The following is a 20,744-nucleotide window of genomic DNA, read 5'->3' on the forward strand; positions in this document are numbered from 1 at the left end:
AGGGGTAGCCCTGGCTGGTTCTTTGTATCCCCGCCCCGGGCACACTTACCGGGCGATCATGATCCCAGCGACGCCAGTCTGCATGGCGCGGTTGGCGTCCTCGTACGACAAGATGTCCCCGTTTCCTGAAGGACAGAGACTGGGGCCTCAGGGAGCTGTGTGCAGGCGGGGATGCCGGGGCTTCGGGAGTTCTCCTCAGCCCAGCAGCATTCCCCATCGGGGCACGAGGGGGCCCAGGTGAGGAGTGGGCCCCGGTGCGTGGCCTCTGGTGGCAGGGGACCCACCGAAAAGGGGCATGGGGCTGGCTGCTGTCACGCACCGCTCGATGTAGTGCCAGTCGGCCAGCTTGGTGTAGCGCTGCTCCCGAGAGCGGCCCTGGAGCTGGAGGAGAGGCAGCCAGGTAGGGAGGGAGGGAGGGGCAGGGGGCGGAGAATCAGACAGAGACAGAGAGAGAGAAAGACCCAGAGAGCCCGGGAGAGACAGACTGAGAGAGACAGACAGACACACAGACAGACAGGTGGAGACAGAGATGGAGGGAGAGCCAAAGACCAGGAGGGAGGAGCAGGAAGGGAGGAATGGTTAGAAAGGGATGTGCCTCGGGGGTCCCAACACCCGCTGCGCCCCGAGTGAGTTGGAGTTGACGGCCCTCATGATACCCCGGCCCAACACATCACCAATCCCACTAGTAAGCATGCTTTATCTGTTTGACAAGTGTTTCTGATACCTGGCATCCCTAGCATCCCTGGCCTCACATCCTGTGCCCACAATTCCCAGGCTCTGGAAATTCCCTGGCATCCTCCCGGAAGACACACTCACTCAGGAAGCCCCCTAGAAACTCCTCTTCCTCCTCATCAGTGTCCACATGCCTGGCCGTGGCTGTCCATCTGCCAGCCCAGCCTCCTCTCCCACCACCTCTGTGCCGGCTCTCCACCCTTCTTCGGAGCTGCCCCAGAACCTTTCCAAAAATGCCTTTTCCTCCCTCTCAGCTCAGCCAGCGCCGGCTTCCCTCCTGGAAACCCACGTGTCCAAGCCTGGACTCTTGGGTGCAAACAATGAAGCTGAAAACGGGGGTGGGCGGGGTGGGCCAGTGTAAGGATTCAAGGGGATGTCTAGCCAGCTGGGACCAGGGCCCGCGAGGGGGCGCCAGGCTGGCTCTGGCTCTTGCCTTGTGCCCTCTCATCACCCCCCCTTCCCCCACCCCTGCAGGACGGGCCCCTCCGCGCACCAGGGACAGTTCTGCGTCTTGCAGGCTGCAACCCCAGGCTGTCTGCACAACGGGACTCAGAGCCACAGTTAGGGGGTGTGGATGACACGGGGGGCCGTGGGGGGGCGAGTGCATTTGGGGACGGAGCCGGCAGCTGCGTTTGCAGAGCAAGCTGGGTCTTCAGTTTGAAGGGGGACCGGGGTCACCTGTGGGTGCGCCCCCAGCTGCTCCCCGCCGCGCCTGCTGGCGCCTTACAGAGCGTGCGTCTCCCATCCCGCCCCCAGGTGATGGTGAGCAACCCCCATTCCCTGGGGCTGCAGGCTGTCATCTACGAGGACGGCTACACCTACGAGGGGAACACCAAGCACAGACTGGTGAGCTCGCCCCTCCCCGTCCCCTCCCCCCCCCCCCCCAAACCCACGGGAGAGGGGCTCGGCCTTAACCGACTGGGCCAGCCAGGTCCAGCCGCCTCAGGGTGTCCCTCGTCGGACCTCCTTCCTGCTTCCCTTCCTTACACACACCCAGATAAGGTGCTGTGGAATGTTGAGGGGACACAGCCCCCGCCCCTCCCCCACCCCAGGCAGGCCGCAGTCCCCCAGAGAGTGAGGGCAGCAGGTGTCACACAGAAGGGTCAAGGAGGATGTGGCGGGGAGCCTGACCCACCCGGGGAGGGCGTGAGACCTGAGTTAGCTGGGTAAACCCAGGCATCAGGAGACAAGCCGGGGCCACCGGGAGGGTCTTGGCCAAATATGGGTCTGGGGGATCCATAGGGCAGAGCCAGGCCTCACAGTCACACCAGGGAGTTGGGACTTGACCCCAGACCACAACAGACTCTTTGGATCAGACCATGTCACATCACAGCTAAGTAGGAGGGGAAACTAAGTCACGCCCCACTGTGGGTCCCCGGGACAAAGGCAGGGAGCTTGGGGGTCATTCCCATGAGCTTCCAGAAGCCTTTCACGGGCTTAGAACCAGAGGCAGGCTGGATGGCTCCCGGGTTCCTCCTCCCAACACCCCCATCCTGCCCTCCGTCTCTCCTGAACCCTGATTGCGGGACCACCCTGGGCTGTTCCACTCTTGTAGTTGCATTTTCTCTTTTGCTTCTGCAGAACATTTCACTGAGGCAGCAGCAGCACTGGGGCAGGGCTGACCCCAACTTCACCTCCAGGTATGTCATCACCCGGATGGTAGTGCTGGGTGGCCCCAGGGTGTCCCCTTAGCAGGAGCCAAGGAATCAGGGCCGACATCCAGACTCCCCCCACTCCAAGGACAGTAAGGCGAGAACCATTAAACTCTTACAGAGAGACAAATACCATATGATATCACTTATTTGTGGAATCTAAACTGTGACACGAATGGACTTATTTATGAAATAGAAACAGACTCAGATATAGAGAACAGACTTGTGGTTGCAAAGGGGAAGGGGGAGGTGGGGGAGGGATGCGTTGGGAGTTTGGGGTTAGCAGGTGCAAACTATTATATATAGGAGAGGTAAACAACAAGGCCCTGCTGTATAGCACAAGAACTAGATTCAATATCCTGTGATAAACCATAATGGAAAAGAATCTGAAAAAGAATATACATACAGGGCTTCCCTGGTGGTGCAGTGGTTAAGAATACGCCTGCCAATGCAGGGGACACGGGTTCAAGCCCTGGTCTGGGAGGATCCCACATGCCGTGGAGCAACAAGGCCCGTGTGCCACAACTACTGAGCCTGCGCGTCTGGAGCCTGTACTCCGCAACAAGAGAGGCCGCGACAGTGAGAGGCCCGCGCACCGCGACGAAAGTGGCCCCCGCTTGCCACAACTAGAGAAAGCCCTCGCACGGAAACGAAGACCCAACACAGCCAAAAATAAAAATAAATCGAAAAATTAAAAAATTTTTAAAAAAGAACAATGAGAAAACATTGTATGCAGCTAGGTGATAATAAAACGGGCTCAGATGCTCTTTTCAATAAGTAATTCTATATAAATTAACAAAACTGACTCAAAAAGAGGAAGAAACTAGAGGGAGGGTGGTGCCACCATGCGTGAGCAGATGTTCTTGGTCAATATTCTGGACAGACTGGATGAACAGATGAATGAATGAATGGAGAAATGGATGGATGGATGGATGGATGGATGGATGGATGGATGGGTGGATGGATGGATGGAAGGATGGGTGGATGCATAGATAAATGAATGAGTGGGTTGTTGATGCTTTTTACTGCAATAACACACACTCCCATTGCCTTGCAGCATAAAGAGACCCACAATATCAACCATCACTCTGGACATAGCCAACAAAGAAATTTCATGCTTGGACCTTAAGCCACTGTTATGACCAAAACTTTTGCTGTCCCATACTCTTTGTCCTTAGTGTTAAGACTGATGACAGCAGGCCTTGGCTGGCTTGTCCCCTAGTGGCTGGCCAAGCTCACACTCAGGATCTGGAAACGGAGGTGATTCTGCCCTGGTTGCCAAGGTCGCTGCCCCTTCCCCATCGTCTTCCCCCAGGGTTGTGCCTCAGGACACACCAACCTCGGAGCAGGTGTACTAGCTGGGGGTTATCAGACGGCGGGACCTTAGCGGTGCCCCACAGATCAGGCAGCTTCTTAGGACTTGACTCTGTGAGTCCCATGCACCTGGACACCGCTTTGCGACCCAGGCGCAGGGTTTCTGGTCCCGGCTGCGTCAAGTGCGCCCCCTCGTGGGCTTTCATGGTGCTCTCGCTGACCGGAGTCAGCGTCCACATCCCCGCCTTGTCTCTCCCCGCCACATCCCCCCGCCGCTGCAGACAGCCCGCATTTCAGTCGGTTGTGACCTGGAGAAGAAGATCGTCATTCAGAAGTGAGTATGTCGATATGGGGTGGAGAGTGGAGAAGTGAGAGGTGGCGAGGTGGGGAGTGGGGACTGGATGAGATGGTCACCATTGCTTCACAACTGCTAAAGTCGGGTGACACTACTCTGTCTGCTTTTGCATACGTTTAACATTTCCATAACGAATAGCTCAATAATTAATCCTAACAGATTAAGTTAGAGTCTACAGTGGGTGGCTGCCCTCTCCCACCACCCCCCACCGACTTGGTGAAATTTACATGTTCTCCCTGCTCCCTCATCCTTTGCTCATTCCCTTTCTCCCTTTTAGTCCCTGAGTTCCTCATTTTGATGAAAATTGCTCAGAGAGGGCTTCCCTGGTGGTGCAGTGGTTAGGAATCCGCCTGCCAATGCAGGGGACACAGGTTCAAGCCCTGGTCCGGGAAGATCCCACATGCCGCGGAGCAACTCAGCCCATGCGCCATAACTACTGAGCCTGCGCTCTAGAGCCTGCAAGCCACAACTACGGAGCCCGCCTGCCACAACTACTGAGCCCACGCGCCTCGAACCTGTGCCCCGCAACAAGAGAAGCCACCGCAGTGAGAAGCCCACGCTCCGCAAGGAAGAGCAGCCCCCGCTCGCCGCAACTAGAGAAAGCCCGTGCACAGCAACGAAGATCCAATGTAGCCAAAAATGAATAAATGAAGTAAATAAATTTATAAAACTGCTCAGAGATTTTGGGTTTAATCGCCTGCTGAAAATCTGAGGAACTTTGCCTCCAGGATCCATAGTTACTGCAAAGAACGCAGCCATGAGAGACCAAGAAAAAGAAAGGAAGAACCCCTGAAGACTGGCCAAACTGCCCTACGTTTTCCCCTTCGGGCGGTGGGGTGCCAGCAAATGAGCGACAGCCAGTTCTGGGGGAGGCCCAGATTTGTGGCATTTGCCAATTCCCGTGGTGTAAATGCTCCCATGGAGCCTACAGATCACTACCAAAGTGAGTCTCTACTGGCTCATGAAACTCCTGAGGATATAACAGCTGTCTCTCGGAGCTAGTAAGAGCCAGCCTCAGCGCTCCACTGCATGGGGCAATAATAAAGTCAAGTGACGGTTTTACCAGATTTTCCCCCCAAAAGGGAAACGCTTTATTGAGTCAATAAATGATGTTAGCAGTATTTAGAACATATGTGCAGGAAAGTCTTTAAAACAATCTTTTCAAAGCTGCTGCCATGGGCTTCCCTGGTGGCGCAGTGGTTGAGAGTCCGCCTGCCAATGCAGGGGACACAGGTTCATGCCCCGGTCCGGGAAGATCCCACATGCCGTGGAGCGGCTGGGCGCGTGAGCCATGGCTGCTGAGCCTTTGAGTCCGGAGCCTGTGCTCCACAACGGGAGACGCCACAGCAGTGAGAGGCCTGCGTAACGCAAAGAAAAAAAAAAAAAAAAAAAAAAAAGCTGCTGCCATAAAGAGAGTGGGAAAGGTATTTGCCACACGTGTAACTAAAAAGGGACTTGTATCCAGAATTTATAAAGAATTCCTACGAATCAGAAAAAAAAAAGTATAGAAAAAAATGGGCAAAAGGCTTGAGCAGGCACTCCCAAAAAAGGGGGGGAAAAGGCTGATAAACACAAAAAGGTGTTGAAAAAGTGGTCCATTTCATAGGAAAATGAAAATGAACGCTACGATAGAGACCGATACTCGGCACGAGCATGGCAGAATTGACAAAGCCTGCAAAGTAGTACTATAAGGATGGGAACCCCTCTGGCAGCCTCAGGAACCCCCAGACATTGCCGGTGGGCGTGTACATTTTTCGGCTGCTTTGGAAAGCACTTCTTTCCACCAGCAATTCCACTCATGCACATCTGCACTGATCTAGGTTCCAGAATGTTCTCAGCAGCATTACTCTGAATAGCTCCAAGCTGGAAGCAGGCCAACTGAAATGTCCATCGACAGAAGGATGGGTAAACCAAGTGCAGGGTTTTGGTACAACAGAATGTCACAGCAGGGAAAACGAACGGGGCAGAAGTGCCTGGATGGATCGTACAAACGTGGGCATGGAATCAAAAGAATACACAGCATGATTCTAGTCTTAAAAAAAAAAAAATCCAAAATCAGGGGAACTCCCTGGCAGTCCAGTGGTTAGGACTCTGCACTGCCACTGCAAGGGGCACAGGTTCCATCCCTGGTTGGGGAACTAAGATCCCACAAGCTGGGTGGCACAGAAAAAAAAAATCCAAAATCGGGCAAAAATAAACTACAGTCAGCCCTTGTATCTGCAGGTTCTGCATCCCCGGATTCAACCAGCCAAGGGTGGATCGTGTTTAAGTTCGTGGCTGGTTGAATCTGTGGCTGTGGACCCCGAGGATACAGAGGCCCCACTATGGGACTTGAGCATCCTCGGATTTTGTTATCTACGGCAGATCCTGGACCAATCCCCTGCAGATACCAAGGGAGGACTGCATGTTGCTTAAGAATACATGCACAGATGGTAACAGTACAAAGAAAAACAGGGAAAGGATTGTCTCAAAAGTCAGGACACCCAGCTCCCACATCTCCACGTGTAACATCATTCTCCAATACAAGGAATTAGGGCTCCTTGGCGAAATGGCTGATTCTAGGCCAGGCAGGGAAGATTCAAGATGAGCCTGGAGCATCTTGGAGAACCAGAAAGTAAGAAAGGGCTCAAAATTCAACCAATGGGGAGATAACATATGTCAAAGGGAACAATTCACAATTCTTTGGTCCCGCATGGGTTCGGGCAGCTTCTCACTATCTTTTGTTGCTCGCAGTGAAATCTCAGCCTGTTACAATGGCGTCCTCGACCCCGTGGCCCTTCAGGACAACTATAGCTACGTCATTGAGAGGTGAGCCCCCCCACACACACACACATGTCCATTAGGTATGCATGAGCCAAAGGCGAATCAAGAATCATTATTTAAATTTTTATTTATGTATTTGGCCGCACGGCGCCAGCATGAGGAATCTTAGTTCCCCCACCAGGGACTGAAACCCCCTGCAGTGGAAGCTCAGAGTCTTAACCACTGGACCTCCAGGGAAGTCCCAAGAATCATTTTTAAACCGTAATGGAAAAGAAAACAATTTTTTTTTTGAAGAAAGGAAAAAAAGGATCATTTTAAAATTGATACCGTGCCAATTGATATCCAGCCCACAAGGAATCCGAGGGAGCGAGCAGACAGGTAGGGAAGGTGGCTGGGCCTTCGGGGAATCAGTGTGATGTGGCAGGGCCCCTGGCCCAGGTCTGCCCAGGCTCTGCCACCTTCTGGGCCAGCCTTCAGACCCCTCCCCAGCCTGCCACCAGCTCCTGGAGCCAGGTCCCCTCTTCATCCCAGCTAGCGGAGTTGGCCAGACACTGTCCAGCCAAGGCAGGAGGGGGTGGCCGGCCAAGGTGACCCCCTCTGCAGGGCGGCACAGAGAGCCCCTCCCACACTGGTGCACACCACCAACCCCCTGGCATGGGAAGACACTCGTGGGTCTTCTACGACGTGACCCTCCCCCCTCCAACACAAGCCAAGAGTCCGTCCCCCATCCAGACCCACGGCCGAGACGGAAACCGGTGCTGCTGGACTTGCCAACCAGTGAGGCTGCAGCCAGAGCGCCTGGGGGCATGAGAGTGTGTGAGTCAGGGGCTCCAGAGAGAGAGAAGCCACAGGATGTATGTGTGAGACAGAGAGACACAGAGGCACAGAGGCACAGAGAGACAGAGACAGAGTGACAGAGACAGAGATTTATTTTAAGGACTTGGTTCCCGGACTGTAGAGGTCTGGTGAGTGCACAGTCTGATGGGGGAGGCTGGGGGCTGGCAGCTCAGGGAAGAGTTGCAGTTCTAGTTCAAGGCCATCTGCAGGCCGACTTCTTTCTTGCTGGGGGAGGCCCATGTTTGTTCTACTCAGGCCTCCAGCTGCACCCACATTAGGGAGAGCACTGCTTTACTGATTTCAATATTAACCTCTGCCCCAAAGAAGAGCCTCACAGAAACACCCAGAATCTCATCTGAACACAGTCGAGGTGCTGGGGCCCAGCTAAGTGGACCCGGAATGTCAACCACCGCAGGGGTCCCAAGGTCATTTCGACCATGACTCTGACTCCCCCGCTCAGACACGCCTCCATGATCGTGACCCCATGTGCAGGGAAGAAGCGGAGCTGTGGGTGGGGGGACGTCCGGGCGCCTGGTGGGAGCTCGCCCGTGTCTGTGTCCTGCTCTCCCACACGGAAGCCTACGACCCCAACTTCCGGGGTCAGAAGGCCACGGAGGACCTGGAGGTGCCTTACCACTATGAGAAGCTGGGCTGCCCCATTCTCGTCTACTACGACACCCCATGGAAGCCGGTGGTGGAGCTGTGAGGACCCACCCCCCAGTCCCCCTCCCCGCCAGCCCCCCGCCGCCCTCACCATCATCACAGGCCCCCAGAGCCCTCTCCACCCCTTTGCTCTGGCCGCATCCTCTCCCTGCCTTTTCCCTCCGTAGCTCTCAGCTCACACGTCCCCTCCCCTTCCCCGTCTTAGCTCGGCGGCCTTAACAAAACACCACAGACTCGGGGGCTTAAACAGCAGACACTGACCTTCTCACAGTCCTAGAGGCCGGAAGTCCAAGTTCAAGGTGTGGGCAGGCTGCTTCCCCCAGGCCTCTCTCCTTGGCCGCAGAGGCTGCCACTTCCCGTGGCATCAGGGCCCACCCTTATCACCTCACTCAACTTTGATTGCCTCGTTAAAGGCCCCACCTCCAAATCCAGTCGCACTGGGTGTTAGGGCTTCACATAGGAATTTGGGGGACACATTTCAGGCCATGCCACTGGCTCTGCCCCCTTCGGTGGATTCTGTCTTCCTTCATTCCGTCCCCATCCCCACGCCGCCCCCGCACACCACTGCACTAAATAGCTGTTGACGGACTGAACGGTGGCAGAAACCACTCACACGTGGCAACACTTAGGTTCATTAGAACGTCACGTGTTAGCTCCTCGTGGCCTCAGTCGCACACCCAGGTGAGACTGTGGGCTGGGCACGCCCCGAACTCAGAGCTGCCACGTGGTGGGGTGCCTGCCGGCCTGGGGTGAGGACCAAGGGAAGGGTCCCATCAGAGGAGGGGTGTAAGCCCCAACCTGGCAGGAGACAAACGTGCATCCAAAAATAAGTTTTGTTTTTCTTTTTTCTGGCCCCCGCGTCTTGTGGGGAACTTAGTTCCCCGTCCAGGGATGGAAGCCGGGTACGCGGCAGTGGAAGCCCAGACCCCTAACCACTGGACCACCAGGGAATTCCCCCCCAAATAAGGATTTAGAACAACCTTAATTCACCGACCTAAATGTATACCTCTGGAATGTTTGCAGGTGTCAAAAAATAAGCAACCCCCAGTCCCTGACCCCGACCTCGTCAGCGTCCTGTCCAAATAAGCAACCCCGACCCCGTCAGCGTCCTGTCCCCACCTGCCACTGCATATCCGCGTTGTCTGTCCCAGAAGTGTCAGCCTGGTGGGGGGAGAGGGTGGCCCTGCCCTGCTCTGCCACCTCCCACCACCCCCAGATGGTCTCAGAACACATCAGGGCCCCCAGCCTCCCCCCCCAACGACGGCCCCCCAGCAGCCTTGCCTGTGTATGGTGTGTCCCAGGTGGAGGGAAGGAAAGTTCCAGGAGGTGGTCGAGGCCGAGTACGTCCTGCTGGAGGTGAACGGGCTGTTCACGTACACACGCCCTGACGGCCGACATGGCCCTCTGCAGTTCCCAGCCGCAGAACTGGACCACCATCGCCAAGACGGCCGGCGACCAAGGGCCCTTCGCCTGGGACCGAGAGGTAGGGCCTGCGTTCTGATTATTCCCAAAACAGGTCGCAGAAGGCGACGACAGGTCAGGCCCACTGTGTGTTGGGGGCCGACTCAGTCTGTTCAGGCTGCTGTAAAGATCACCATGGACCCTGCGGCTTGTAACAACAGCATTGGTTTCTCACGGTTCTGGAGGCTGAGTCCAAGATCAAGGCGCCAGCAGATTTGGTGTCTGGCTCCTGGGTGGTGCCTTCTGTGTCCTCACATGGCAGAAGGAGGAGGGAGCACTCCTGGGTCCCTTTATAAGGGCGCCAATCTCCTTCAGGAGGGCTCCACCCCCAGGACCTAATCAGCTCCCAAAGGCCCCGCCTCCTAATACATCACCTTCTGGGGTAGGTTTCAACATATGAATGGGTGGGGGGCGTGGCAGACATTCAGTCTCTAGATGGGGCGGCAGGGGATGGAAATGTAAGATGCACAAACTCTTTGGGAATCTCTCCCAAGGGAATCGGAGACGATCGGAGGTGTAGGGACGAAGGCGCTCATGGAGCAGACTGCTGATGATGTGCAAACTTCTGGAACCATCCAAATGCCCGTCATTTAAGGGGCTTGATTATATTTACGGTCTGTTCTGCTCAAGGTGAAATTCACATAACCGATAATGAACGATTTTAACGCGTGCAACTCCTACAACTCGGGTATGCGTTTTGTGCATTCGCAATATTACCCAAACACCACCACCCTGACCGTTTCTTTAAAAAGAACGAGCCACACACGGAGCTTTGCTTATTTATTATTTTCTGACTGTGCCGGTGTTTGTATTTGCATTCTTTTTATTAGCCCTCTCGTTCAAAGTGGCATGCATGCATTTAAGAGATTGTCCCATTACTTTTTTTTCCCATCAGCCCTGGTGGCCGATTTTGTAGAACCCTGAGGGCTTTTCTATCAAGACAGAGCCACAGTGCCTGCATGTCCAGCACAGTCATTGGATGGGCTGGCTGTTAAACAGCCACTGAACTGCTAAAACACTAAAAACCATGAGGTGGAGCTAGCTGTGGCAAATAAATGGTCTTTAGGCAAAGCAGCTGTCTCCATTTTATTTCACATAGTTTATATGCAGTCCAGCTTTTCTTCTTTTACTCCCAAAGGATTTTTTTTTTTTTTTTTTTTTTTTGCGCTATGGACCCAGCTGCTCTGCGGCATGTGGGATCTTCCCGGACCGGGGCACGAACCCATGTCCCCTGCACTGGCAGGCGGACTCTCAACCACTGCACCACCAGGGAAGGCCCCTTCTCTGCATTTTTAAGAGCTCTTTATAGACCCATGAGATTAAGCTTTTATTTGCGATGTAATTTGCTAATAGTTCCCCCAGTTTGCCTCTTTTGTCTTTCGGTTTTTGCTTACTTTGCCATGCAAAATGAGTTCCTTCTATTCTCTTTCTTTATTTTTGGCTGCACCACGGTGCATGCGGGATCTTAGTTCCCCGACCAGGAATCAGCCCCATGCCCCCTGCAGTGGAAGCGTGGATTCTTAACCACTGGACCGCCAGGGAAGTCCCGAGTTCCTTATTTCTCATAACGTTGGACTCACTGCTATTTTTACACTTTTGCTTTGGGAATGTCCATCTCTTCTCTTGTTTACAAGCCTAGCCCCATCCTCCCTTCTGGGTCCACAGGCAAATAGTGCAGAAGATCAGGGTGTAGGCGAGACCCTTAGTATGTGTTTAGCTCAGGGAGCCAGCGTGATGCACCGGTGAAGGGCAAACAGTTGAGTTCAAGGGCATATCCCCCTTTATGTGACACCCCGGGATCTGAAGGCAGGGTGGAGAAGCCACAGCTGCCACCTGGGCACCCACGACTGCTTCCCGAGAAGCCCTGGTGGCTCTGTCTCACTTCCACCGTCAGGTTCCCCAGGTGTGTTAGTCAGCTAGGGCTGTGTAACAAAAGGACCACAAACCAGATGGGTTAAACACCAGAAATTTATCCTCTCCCAGTTCTGGAGGCCAAAAGTCCCAGATCGAGGTGTCGGTAGGGCTGGTTCCTTCTGAGTCCATGAGGGAGAATCTGTCCCAGGCCTCTGGCCTGGTTTCTGGTGATTTGCTGGCCATCTTTGCATTCCTTGGCTTGTAGATGCATCGCCCCAATCGCTTGCTTCATCTTCCCATGGTCTTGTCCCTGTGCGTGTCGTCTCTGGGTCTAAATTTCCCCTTATTCTAAGGACACCAGCCATACTGGATCAGGCCCACTCTAGTGACCTCATGTTCACTTGATTCCCTGTAAAGACCCCATCTCCAAATAAGGTCACCACCTGAGGTCCTGGGGGTTAGGACTCTGACATATGACTTGTGGGAGGGACTCAACTCAGCCCATAACACCAAGAGCACATGCCATCAGCAGCATGTGATTCATACCAAGACTCACAGTTGCAAGGGACCCTGGTGAGCAGAGCTGTTATGCCTGCAGCCCCCAAAGCTGGGGCAGGCACAGGAGAAGGAAGGTGGGAAGAAGGCTCCACAGTCACCAATCGGCTGGCCTGCCCAGCGGGCACTTGGTCCTGGACTCACACCCCTGGGTGCTGGTGGGTGGTGGCACCGGTGGGGCCGTGTGTGCGGCGGTAGCGCCTGTGGGCTGGCACGGTCCTTCCCGGCCCCCGGGGCCAGCAGGCACGTCTCTGTCCTCCTCCCCAGAATTATGTGAGCTGCCACGACCCTAACAACAATGCACCCTTGAGATGGCCCAAAGTCCCGTATCAGATCTTGGGAGGCCCGACAGAGAACAAGGTCGTTTTCGACCAAAGAAACGGCATCTACATCTTCTTCATTTCCATCGTGGATCCATACTACAGGTGAGTCACCCTGTACCAGGGGCCTCTGGGGGAAGAGCTGGCTCTCTGGGGGCAGGTTGCACACATGAGGGGGACCCACTTTTCTCCCTCCTCTAGGATGACATTTGTTCACTTCCTAAATAAATCCTCATTCAAAGGCCATGCTGGGTGCGGGGGAACAGCAATGACCAGCAGCCCTGTCCCCGCCCTCAGGGACCAGAGTCACCCTCATGCCATGTCTAACGGGTGGGGTGCAGGGGCCGGTGTAGACTGGCTCCCAAACACGGATCATTAGATATCCAGGGATTTTGCAAGCCGGTTGGCTTCCCGCTGGCAGCCGGAGTACTGACACCACGGAAAGGAAACTGACACTCATTACAGGCCAGCCCAACCCTGCCCCAGGAGCTGGCTGTTAATACTCGCCACCCACTGTGCTGGTTCAGATCATTAACGTCTCCCACTGGGAGGGGGAACATGGGCGGCATTATTCCCTGCTCCCCCATCACCTATCCCTTCCACACGGACACAAAGTCCACCCCAAAAGCACGGGGAGACCCTGCCTTCCCTAAAGGCCCCAGACCCTGGACCAGCTCTGGGATGCCACTGGCAGAAGGCACCAGGGTGGGGATGCCCAGGGGAGAGAGGCGTCTGCCTGCAAGGCTCATCCCCTGCCCTCCCTGCACCTTGCCTCCAGCAGAGCCCCCAGCGACTTCCCCCCCTTACCTGGGTGTCCTTCCCTCCATCCTGCCATCCCCACCTGCTCGCAGCCACCTGAGGGACGCTTGTGGCCCCGCTCAAGCCCCCCACTCCGCGTCCACTGTGATGAGAGCTTTGTTGGTCTCTTCTGCCCGCCCCCCACACTGAGCCTGGGCATGGAGGCGGGGGGGAATCCCTTGTCTCCAGAGCAGGGGACCACAGGGGTCCTGGGGAAAAATACGATCTCTGCGAAAATATGTAAGATGTTACGGAAAAACCCAAACGAACTTTTTGGCCAACACAATACAGAGACGACCGCAGATTTATAGAGGATAGAAGTTAAGTGGATATAAATGGAACTCAGTGCCCGGCGTCAATGCTCCAGGCCCAGCTCTTGTCCCCGTGAGTTTTAAAACGTTTGCCGGGGGAATTCCCTGGCGGTCCAGTGGTTAGGCTCTGCGCTTTCACTGCCGAGGACCTGGGTTCGATCCTCGGTCGGGGAACTAAGGTACTGCAAGCTGAGCAGCGTGGCCAAAAAATAAAAAAAAACCAGTTTGCTGGGGTGAAGGGTGAGGCCCCCAAAGGCGGTGCCCCACGGCCTCTCCCTGCCCGCCCCTCGCAGCTACTGTCACCTGGAGACCACCTTCAGCGTCTACGTCTACGGGGCCTTCCCACTGCCCATCTTCCCGCCTGAGATCACCATCGTCCTGCTCACGGGGGCCACCCTGCTGTCTGTATGGCTGGCCTACATGATCCCCGAGCTGCTGCACACTGAGCAGGGCCTCAGGGTCAAGGGCTTCTGGGTCAGTCTGCGCAGGAGATGCAGGAAGTCTCGTGCGTGTGTCTGGGCCAGGTGCTGAGCATGCCCTGGGGTTGGAGGTGGGGTGGCAGGGAGGGGGCAGAGTTGTCTTGAAATAAAGCGTTTGGTAAGAGAGCCGGCAGCAGTGGGTGTCACTCATGTTTTGTGGGGTTTCTACACCCACCTGCCTCCCTCAACATTCTGGCACCACAGTCCCTTTGAACTACGGCACCTACGTGGGTTGTCAACAGTGAGAAGGTGGGCGGCCCAAGTCCCAGCGAACAGGAGCTTTTGGTGAAACGAGCCGGCACGGGCATGTGGTGAGATCATCAACCGGCAAGTCCCAGAGATGCATCGGACACTTGACGTGTTCTGTTAGAGAAACGTGAGACCCAAGGAAAAGGGCGGGGGCTGCAGAAGACGGGGACGGGGCGTGGGTCCACCTCTGTTGATAAGCCCTGACATATACGCAGACCAACATGCTTACGTGTGTTTCGTGATGTCCATGAACAAAACTTGGAAGCATAGCACATATTTCACACGTACCTGTGTTATGCATACATATGTATACAGATGATGTGCACACATGCATGTGTATACGTATGTGCAGAGGTATGTATACATACATGTATATAACACGTAGGTACATAAGGCATACACATACACGCGTGTGTAGATATTGTGCATGTATGTGCCTGTGTGTATACATGTACATGCATATTGCCTATGTGTGGATGATGTGTACATACATCTACACGTGTATTCATATGTCTATAATACACGTTCACGTACGTGTGTAGGCATGTGTGGGTGATGTGTATGTCACACGCGAGCACTTGTATAATGTGAACACACGTGTGCGCATGTATATATGCATAAGCTCATCACGCACGTGTGTAGATAACATGCATGCTCACACGTGTACATGCACGTATGCATGTGTACAGATGCATGCATCTGTACGTGTACACACCTGTGTATGCACATGTGAATACACATATAGGTGTGCATACAATGTACACATACGTGTATATGCATGTCTGATCAGTCTATCCATCCGTTCAGAGCTTCCCTCTCCCACACTTCATTCAAACCCCAGGTGGCACGGGACAGTTGTCTCATTCTAGTGAAAACTTTCTCAATGACTTTTCTGATCACTCTGAGGTTAAAAGAACACATCCAACGGTCATTTAAACTGCGCGACACAGGGAATTCCCTGGAGGTCCCGTGGTAGGACTCTGTGCTTTCACTGCTGGGGCCTGGGTTCAATCCCTGGTCGGGAAGTACGATCCCGCAAGTGGCTCGGCCAGAAAAAAAAAAAAAATTGCCCAGTACGCTCTCCACCCAGTCGTTAAAAACCTCCACTCCCACACCCACTGCAGTGGGCAGTCACCACACCCCCACCTCCGGGGGCTGCCTGGTCCACCTTCCACGCCTCTCTGGAGGGGACGGGTTAGGCTGCCAGGTGATCCTCATTTCACAACCCTTGGCCCGCATTAATCTTAAAGAAAATCAAGCCCATCCTGTCACATCTGCCTCATTTGCCAGGGCCTTCCCTTCTTGGGGGCACTTCGTATTTGTCTCAAAAATACCCCTAACACGGCTGCAGGCACAGCAGGCTGAGAGGGAAGCGGGGGAAGGGAGCTCCTGGCTCCTCCAGGCCCGCATCCTGTTCACAACACAGACTGGCGGTGATCCCGGTACAGCCCAGACTGGCTGGCCACCTCTGTCTCCCTGAGCCCTGGAACCCGTAGGCTCGAGGCATGGTGCCAGCAGCCAAGACCCCCTGCCCACACGCAGCCACCTCCTGGATCCTAGTCAAGCGCCCTGGGTTCCCCAGCAGAGACCAGCAGGGAAGGTCCCCGAGACCCAGCCCAGGGCCTGGGGCAGGAGGGCCCTTCCTCTGGCAGGGGAGGGGAGCTCCATCTCTCCTTACCTCCTTAGGTGTCACTGGGAAACCAACTCACCCCCTTCACAGTCGCCTGGAGTATTTCAGGGGAGGGTGTGGCCGGCGGCTGCCCCGGGCTCTCCAGAAGCAAAAGGCAGACGAGAGCCTGGCCCAGGGTACAGGGGGGAGGGAGCTCCGTGGACTGGAGAGGGAAGGAGCGGAGGCAGGAGGGAACAGGTGTGAGCACTGAAGCTCCAAAACCACTGCAAGCCCACCCCGTGCCTGCCCCCTGGGAAGCAGAACCCAGGTGTGGCTGGGCCCGAGGCAGAGATGCAGGGGCCTGGCTGGATGCCCATCCTGGGACAGGCACACCCACCCTGGCCTCTGGCCCCCAGCTGGGCTGCAGGTGCACTCTGCATGCCCGTCTGGGTCACCTGTGTGCCAGGTGGACACCGTCTCCCACATGCCTGCCCTGCCCCCACTCTCAGACCTCCACCCAGCACTTGCCTCTGCACCCCAGGCCCCCCAGCTCTCCGCGTGAACACGAGCGGGGGCGTTCCCATTCACCATCGGGGACACCGGCCCCTCCACCTGGGCCGAGGCCGAGCCCAGCCCGCAGGCCTCTCCCCAGGCCCCACCCCGCTTGCTGCTGTGTCTCCAGGCAAGTTCCTGCCCATCTCTGGGCAGACCTGACTTTCCCCATCAAACATGGAGGTGAAATCCTTGCAGTGCACGAGTCCGGGCAGTGTCTCCCCACTTTCCAGCAGCACCCCCATCCCTGCCGGGTGACTTGGATTTTCTGGGGCTAGGAGACGAGGGATTGTCCCGAACCCCAAGTCTAGGGCTCCCCGACTCTACTCTGGAAGCCCGGCACCCGGAAGGCGCCGGGGTCCCGAGGGGCCTCGCCACATGGCCCTGGGCCCGCTGGACGACAGGGAGGGCGAGGAGACAGCCCACGGCCCCTGAATGCCACTGACCGGACACTGCGCAAACAGCTCAAATTCGCTTTAATGGGGGGCGGCTCCCAGGTCCTGCCTGGGCCCCAAGGGGCCGGCGCTGGTGGGGACCGCAGTCTGCTTGCCCTTGCTGCCCTGCCTCCCCTTCCTGGCAGTCGGGTTGCCGGCCTTCCTCTTGCCCGAGGGCTTGGCGGTGGGGGGCCCCCCCGGGCGGGGCGGCGGCTCCTAGTCCAGCACCATGAAGTTGTAAAAGTAGTCCATGTCGGACACGGTATCTAGGACCTCGGGCACGCTGTAGTCCGAGGACTGCAGCTCGTCGGGCAGGTGCAGCGAGCGGATGTCGCTGGACGAGTCGTCCTTGCCGCCCCCGCTGTCGGGCAGGGCGGGCCCAGGGGGCTTGCACGGGGCCCCAGCGGGCTCAGCGCCACCCGGCAGGCAGTCAAAGAGCTTCCTCGTGTCCTCGAGCATCACCTTCTTGGGCCTCGTGAAGGCCCTGGCCACCTCAGGGGTCCTGGCCTCGCCTGCCCCCAGCGGGACCGCCTTGGGCTTGGTGGGGCCCGGCGGGTACAGCGGGCCGGGCCCGGCGCCGGGGGGCGGCTCCTTGAAGGCGAAGGTCAAGGGCTCGCCGGGCCCATCCAGCCAGCTCAGGCGGCCCTTGAGAGGTCCATAGGCGCCAGGGGGCAGCGTGGCCTCGGCGGGCAGCGTGGTGAGCAGCAGGGGCAACTTGCTCTCCTTGGGGGGCTGCGGGGGCGCCAGGCCTTGCTTGATCAAGGTGGGGGGCAGCTCCGCGAAGGCCGGGGACCCTCTGTCCCCTACGAAGCCCAGGGCCTCGGCCCCGGGTCCCTTGGACTGGAAGCAGGGCATGCGGTACCAGGGCCCCGCGGGGGGCGGCTGGTAGTGGCGGAACAGTGGGGGCAGCGGGGGCGGCACCGGGGCCCTGAGGCAGTGCTGTGCCTCCGGGAAGTAGGTGCCTGGCGAGGCGGGGCCCCCAGCCGCCAGCTTGTACAGGGACGACTGGCCAAAGTCGGTGGCGGCCCACTCGATTCGGTAGACGCGGGGGTCAAAGAAGCAGCCGCAGGGCGCCATCTGGAAACCTGTGGCCAGGGAGGGCGGCCCTGAGAGGGGCAGTTCTGGGACCCGCCTGGGGTGGACGGGGTCCAAACTGTGGGGCACGTCTGGGGCATGGAGAACACGGACCAATTTTGGGGTCCATTTGGGGAACAGGGACATAGGCTTTGCCTTTGGGGCCCTCTCTAGAGGTCAGGGGCCCCAGGCCTTGCTTTGGGGGCCCATCTGGGGGGCTGGGGACACCGGCCTGCCTTTGGGAGACCTGTTTGGGGAACAAGAAACATAGGCTTTGCCTTCAGGGCCCCATCTAGGGGATGAGGGACACAGACCTTGGTCCAGGGGTCTCTTTGGGGGACAGGGATTCGGGCCTTGCCTTCGGAGGAGGGAGCCATCTAGGGTCAAGGGTGGGAGCAAGATGCCCCTGCCCACTCCCCGGTCATCAAAGGTTGGTGGGAGGCCGGTACCTGCTGGAGGAGCTGGAAACACCTCTTTCTCCAGGTTTGGGGGGTGATAGACGTTGGAGGAACCTGTGGACAAAAACAGGCAGCTGGGTGGGGTCCTGAGGCTGGCGGGCAGAGCCCTGGTCCCTGCCCCGATGGGTGCCCCCCACCCTCGTACCCGCAGTGGGAAGAGGCTCTGTGCAGGCGGAAGCAGGCTGGCTGCCGGGCCCTTTGGTGGCGTCCAGGCTCCAGGGACTGAAGCCTTCTTGGGGAGCGGCGGGTGCGTAGAAGGGTTTGGGGTGCTGCATGGGGAGGCGGGGGCCTGGCCAGGCAGGCCAGGAGGGCAGCAGTTGGGAGCACAGGCAGCCCACTCAGAGAGGAGGCTCACTGTCCTGTGTAGTTCTGTTTCTACGGTTACTCCAGGCACAGGCTGTGGCCCGCCCACTGGTCAGGGTTCCGAGTAAGGGGTGGGGGAGGGGCGGGGCAGGCAGGGGCAGATGGGAAACCAAGGCAGCCAGAGATGGGCGTCACAGAGAGCATGGTGGACACTGGGCCCGGTCTGCTGCCTTCCGCCTCCCACCTCTGCCAGCAATGCCTGCCTGACAGCTCCAAGGCCCCTTCCTTCAGGCAGCCCGCCCTGATCCACACCCACACAGGCCAAGGCCCCATCTCATGAGCTATGGTGGCTTGTTTGTGGTCAAGGCCTTTGGGCACCAGCAGTGGCCAGTATGGGGCTGGTGAATGAGTGAGGAAGGAGGGAGCTGCGGGGATGGGGATGGTGGGGGAAAGCTGGGGTGGGGTGGGGGGGTGGGGCAGCATGAGACAGCCTCAGGGTCACAAAAGGGCCTGGGTTTTAAAAGAATAAAATTTATTGCCTTCTCATTCCTTGGGGAGCCCGCTGGGCGCTCAGACACCCCCGCCCGCCCCTGCAGCTACTTGTAGGCGTTGGCCTTGTGCTTGGGCAGGAAGACGACATTGGGCGGCACCGGTCCCAGCAGCATCTCGCTGTGAGGAGGGCGGGAGCAGGGTCAGGCCTGGGGCGGGGTGGCCCCCGGCCCAGCTGGCCCCACACCCACTGGCTCCCTGGTGCACTATCTCCCAGGGCCTCGGCGGTTCCCGGGCACCTGATGCGGATCCAGTCGGCCGCCTTCTGGCTGGCCATGAGCGTCTCCAGGTAGTCGCGGCCCAGGTAGTAGGGCGGCCGCTCGTTGATCCTCTGCGGGAGCCGCTCCAGCAGGCCAACGGGCACGTACCTACAGACGGGGTGGGGGCGGCGGGGACGGGGTTGGGCCGGGCCTCCCCAAGACACCCCGCCCCGCCACCCCAATCCCACCTGCACAGGAAGGAGAGCCACTCAAGGAGGAAGCGGCGTGTCTTCTCCACGCCCTGCGTGTCCGAGCCCCAGCGCTCCAGGCCGTAGTGTGCGAAGTCCCGCAGGATGTCCAGGCGCTCAGACGACGAGATGTCCCAATGCCGCTGCTCCTTGATCTCCGTGAACAGCCACGGCTTGAGCAGGGCGCCGCTGCAGGCGGGCGGTGGTCAGCAGGCCGGTGGCGGAACCCCAGCCCCCAAACCCATGGTCCCCAACCTCCCGGCCATGCTCACACAACCTGCAAAGCCCAAGAGTTCCAAGCCACAACCCTGAGCCCACAGCTACAGAAAGTTCCAGTACCCTTCACCCCGGCCCCATAAGCAGCCACCTCTGACATCTCCCTGCCCGGGGAATAACAGAGCAGGGGGCGGGCTGGCGGGCTGGGGGGCACCGGCGTTGGGCACAAACTCAGACGCGCCCTCACCTCCCCCGAGCTGCAGGCTGGGCGCTCAGGGGTAGCCCTGGCTGGTTCTTTGTATCCCCGCCCCGGGCACACTTACCGGGCGATCATGATCCCAGCGACGCCAGTCTGCATGGCGCGGTTGGCGTCCTCGTACGACAAGATGTCCCCGTTTCCTGAGGGACAGAGACTGGGGCCTCAGGGAGCTGTGTGCAGGCGGGGATGCCGGGGCTTCGGGAGTTCTCCTCAGCCCAGCAGCATTCCCCATCGGGGCACGAGGGGGCCCAGGTGAGGAGTGGGCCCCGGTGCGTGGCCTCTGGTGGCAGGGGACCCACCGAAAAGGGGCATGGGGCTGGCTGCTGTCACGCACCGCTCGATGTAGTGCCAGTCGGCCAGCTTGGTGTAGCGCTGCTCCCGAGAGCGGCCCTGGAGCTGGAGGAGAGGCAGCCAGGTAGGGAGGGAGGGAGGGGCAGGGGGCGGAGAATCAGACAGAGACAGAGAGAGAGAAAGACCCAGAGAGCCCGGGAGAGACAGA

At 57.7% G+C, this 20,744-nt stretch overlaps 1 protein-coding gene and 1 pseudogene across 2 annotated transcripts; one reads left to right on the forward strand and one right to left on the reverse strand.

Moving 5' to 3' along the window:
- Window positions 1–589: 589 nt before the first annotated feature.
- On the forward strand, window positions 590–16,666 carry LOC307051126 (cation channel sperm-associated auxiliary subunit delta-like; the record flags this gene model as incomplete). Its single annotated transcript, XM_079701472.1, is given in 13 exon segments — window positions 590–685; window positions 1,489–1,578; window positions 2,314–2,372; window positions 3,442–3,520; window positions 3,980–4,032; window positions 6,787–6,861; window positions 8,227–8,355; window positions 9,618–9,695; window positions 9,697–9,799; window positions 12,454–12,611; window positions 13,909–14,139; window positions 16,064–16,149; window positions 16,494–16,666. Coding segments are annotated over 13 exon segments (1,410 nt in total).
- Window positions 16,667–16,980: 314 nt separating this feature from the next.
- LOC307051861 (proline-rich protein 22-like) lies at window positions 16,981–18,745 on the reverse strand (annotated as a pseudogene). The gene is made up of 3 exons: window positions 18,616–18,745; window positions 18,462–18,524; window positions 16,981–18,023 (listed from the first exon to the last, which is right to left on the reverse strand). The product of its transcript is annotated as a proline-rich protein 22-like (transcript).
- Between the last annotated feature and the right edge of the window lie 1,999 nt (window positions 18,746–20,744).

The sequence above is a fragment of the Hyperoodon ampullatus genome (genome assembly GCF_949752795.1).
Source record: "Hyperoodon ampullatus genome assembly, chromosome: 4".
Lineage (NCBI taxonomy): Eukaryota > Metazoa > Chordata > Mammalia > Artiodactyla > Ziphiidae > Hyperoodon > Hyperoodon ampullatus.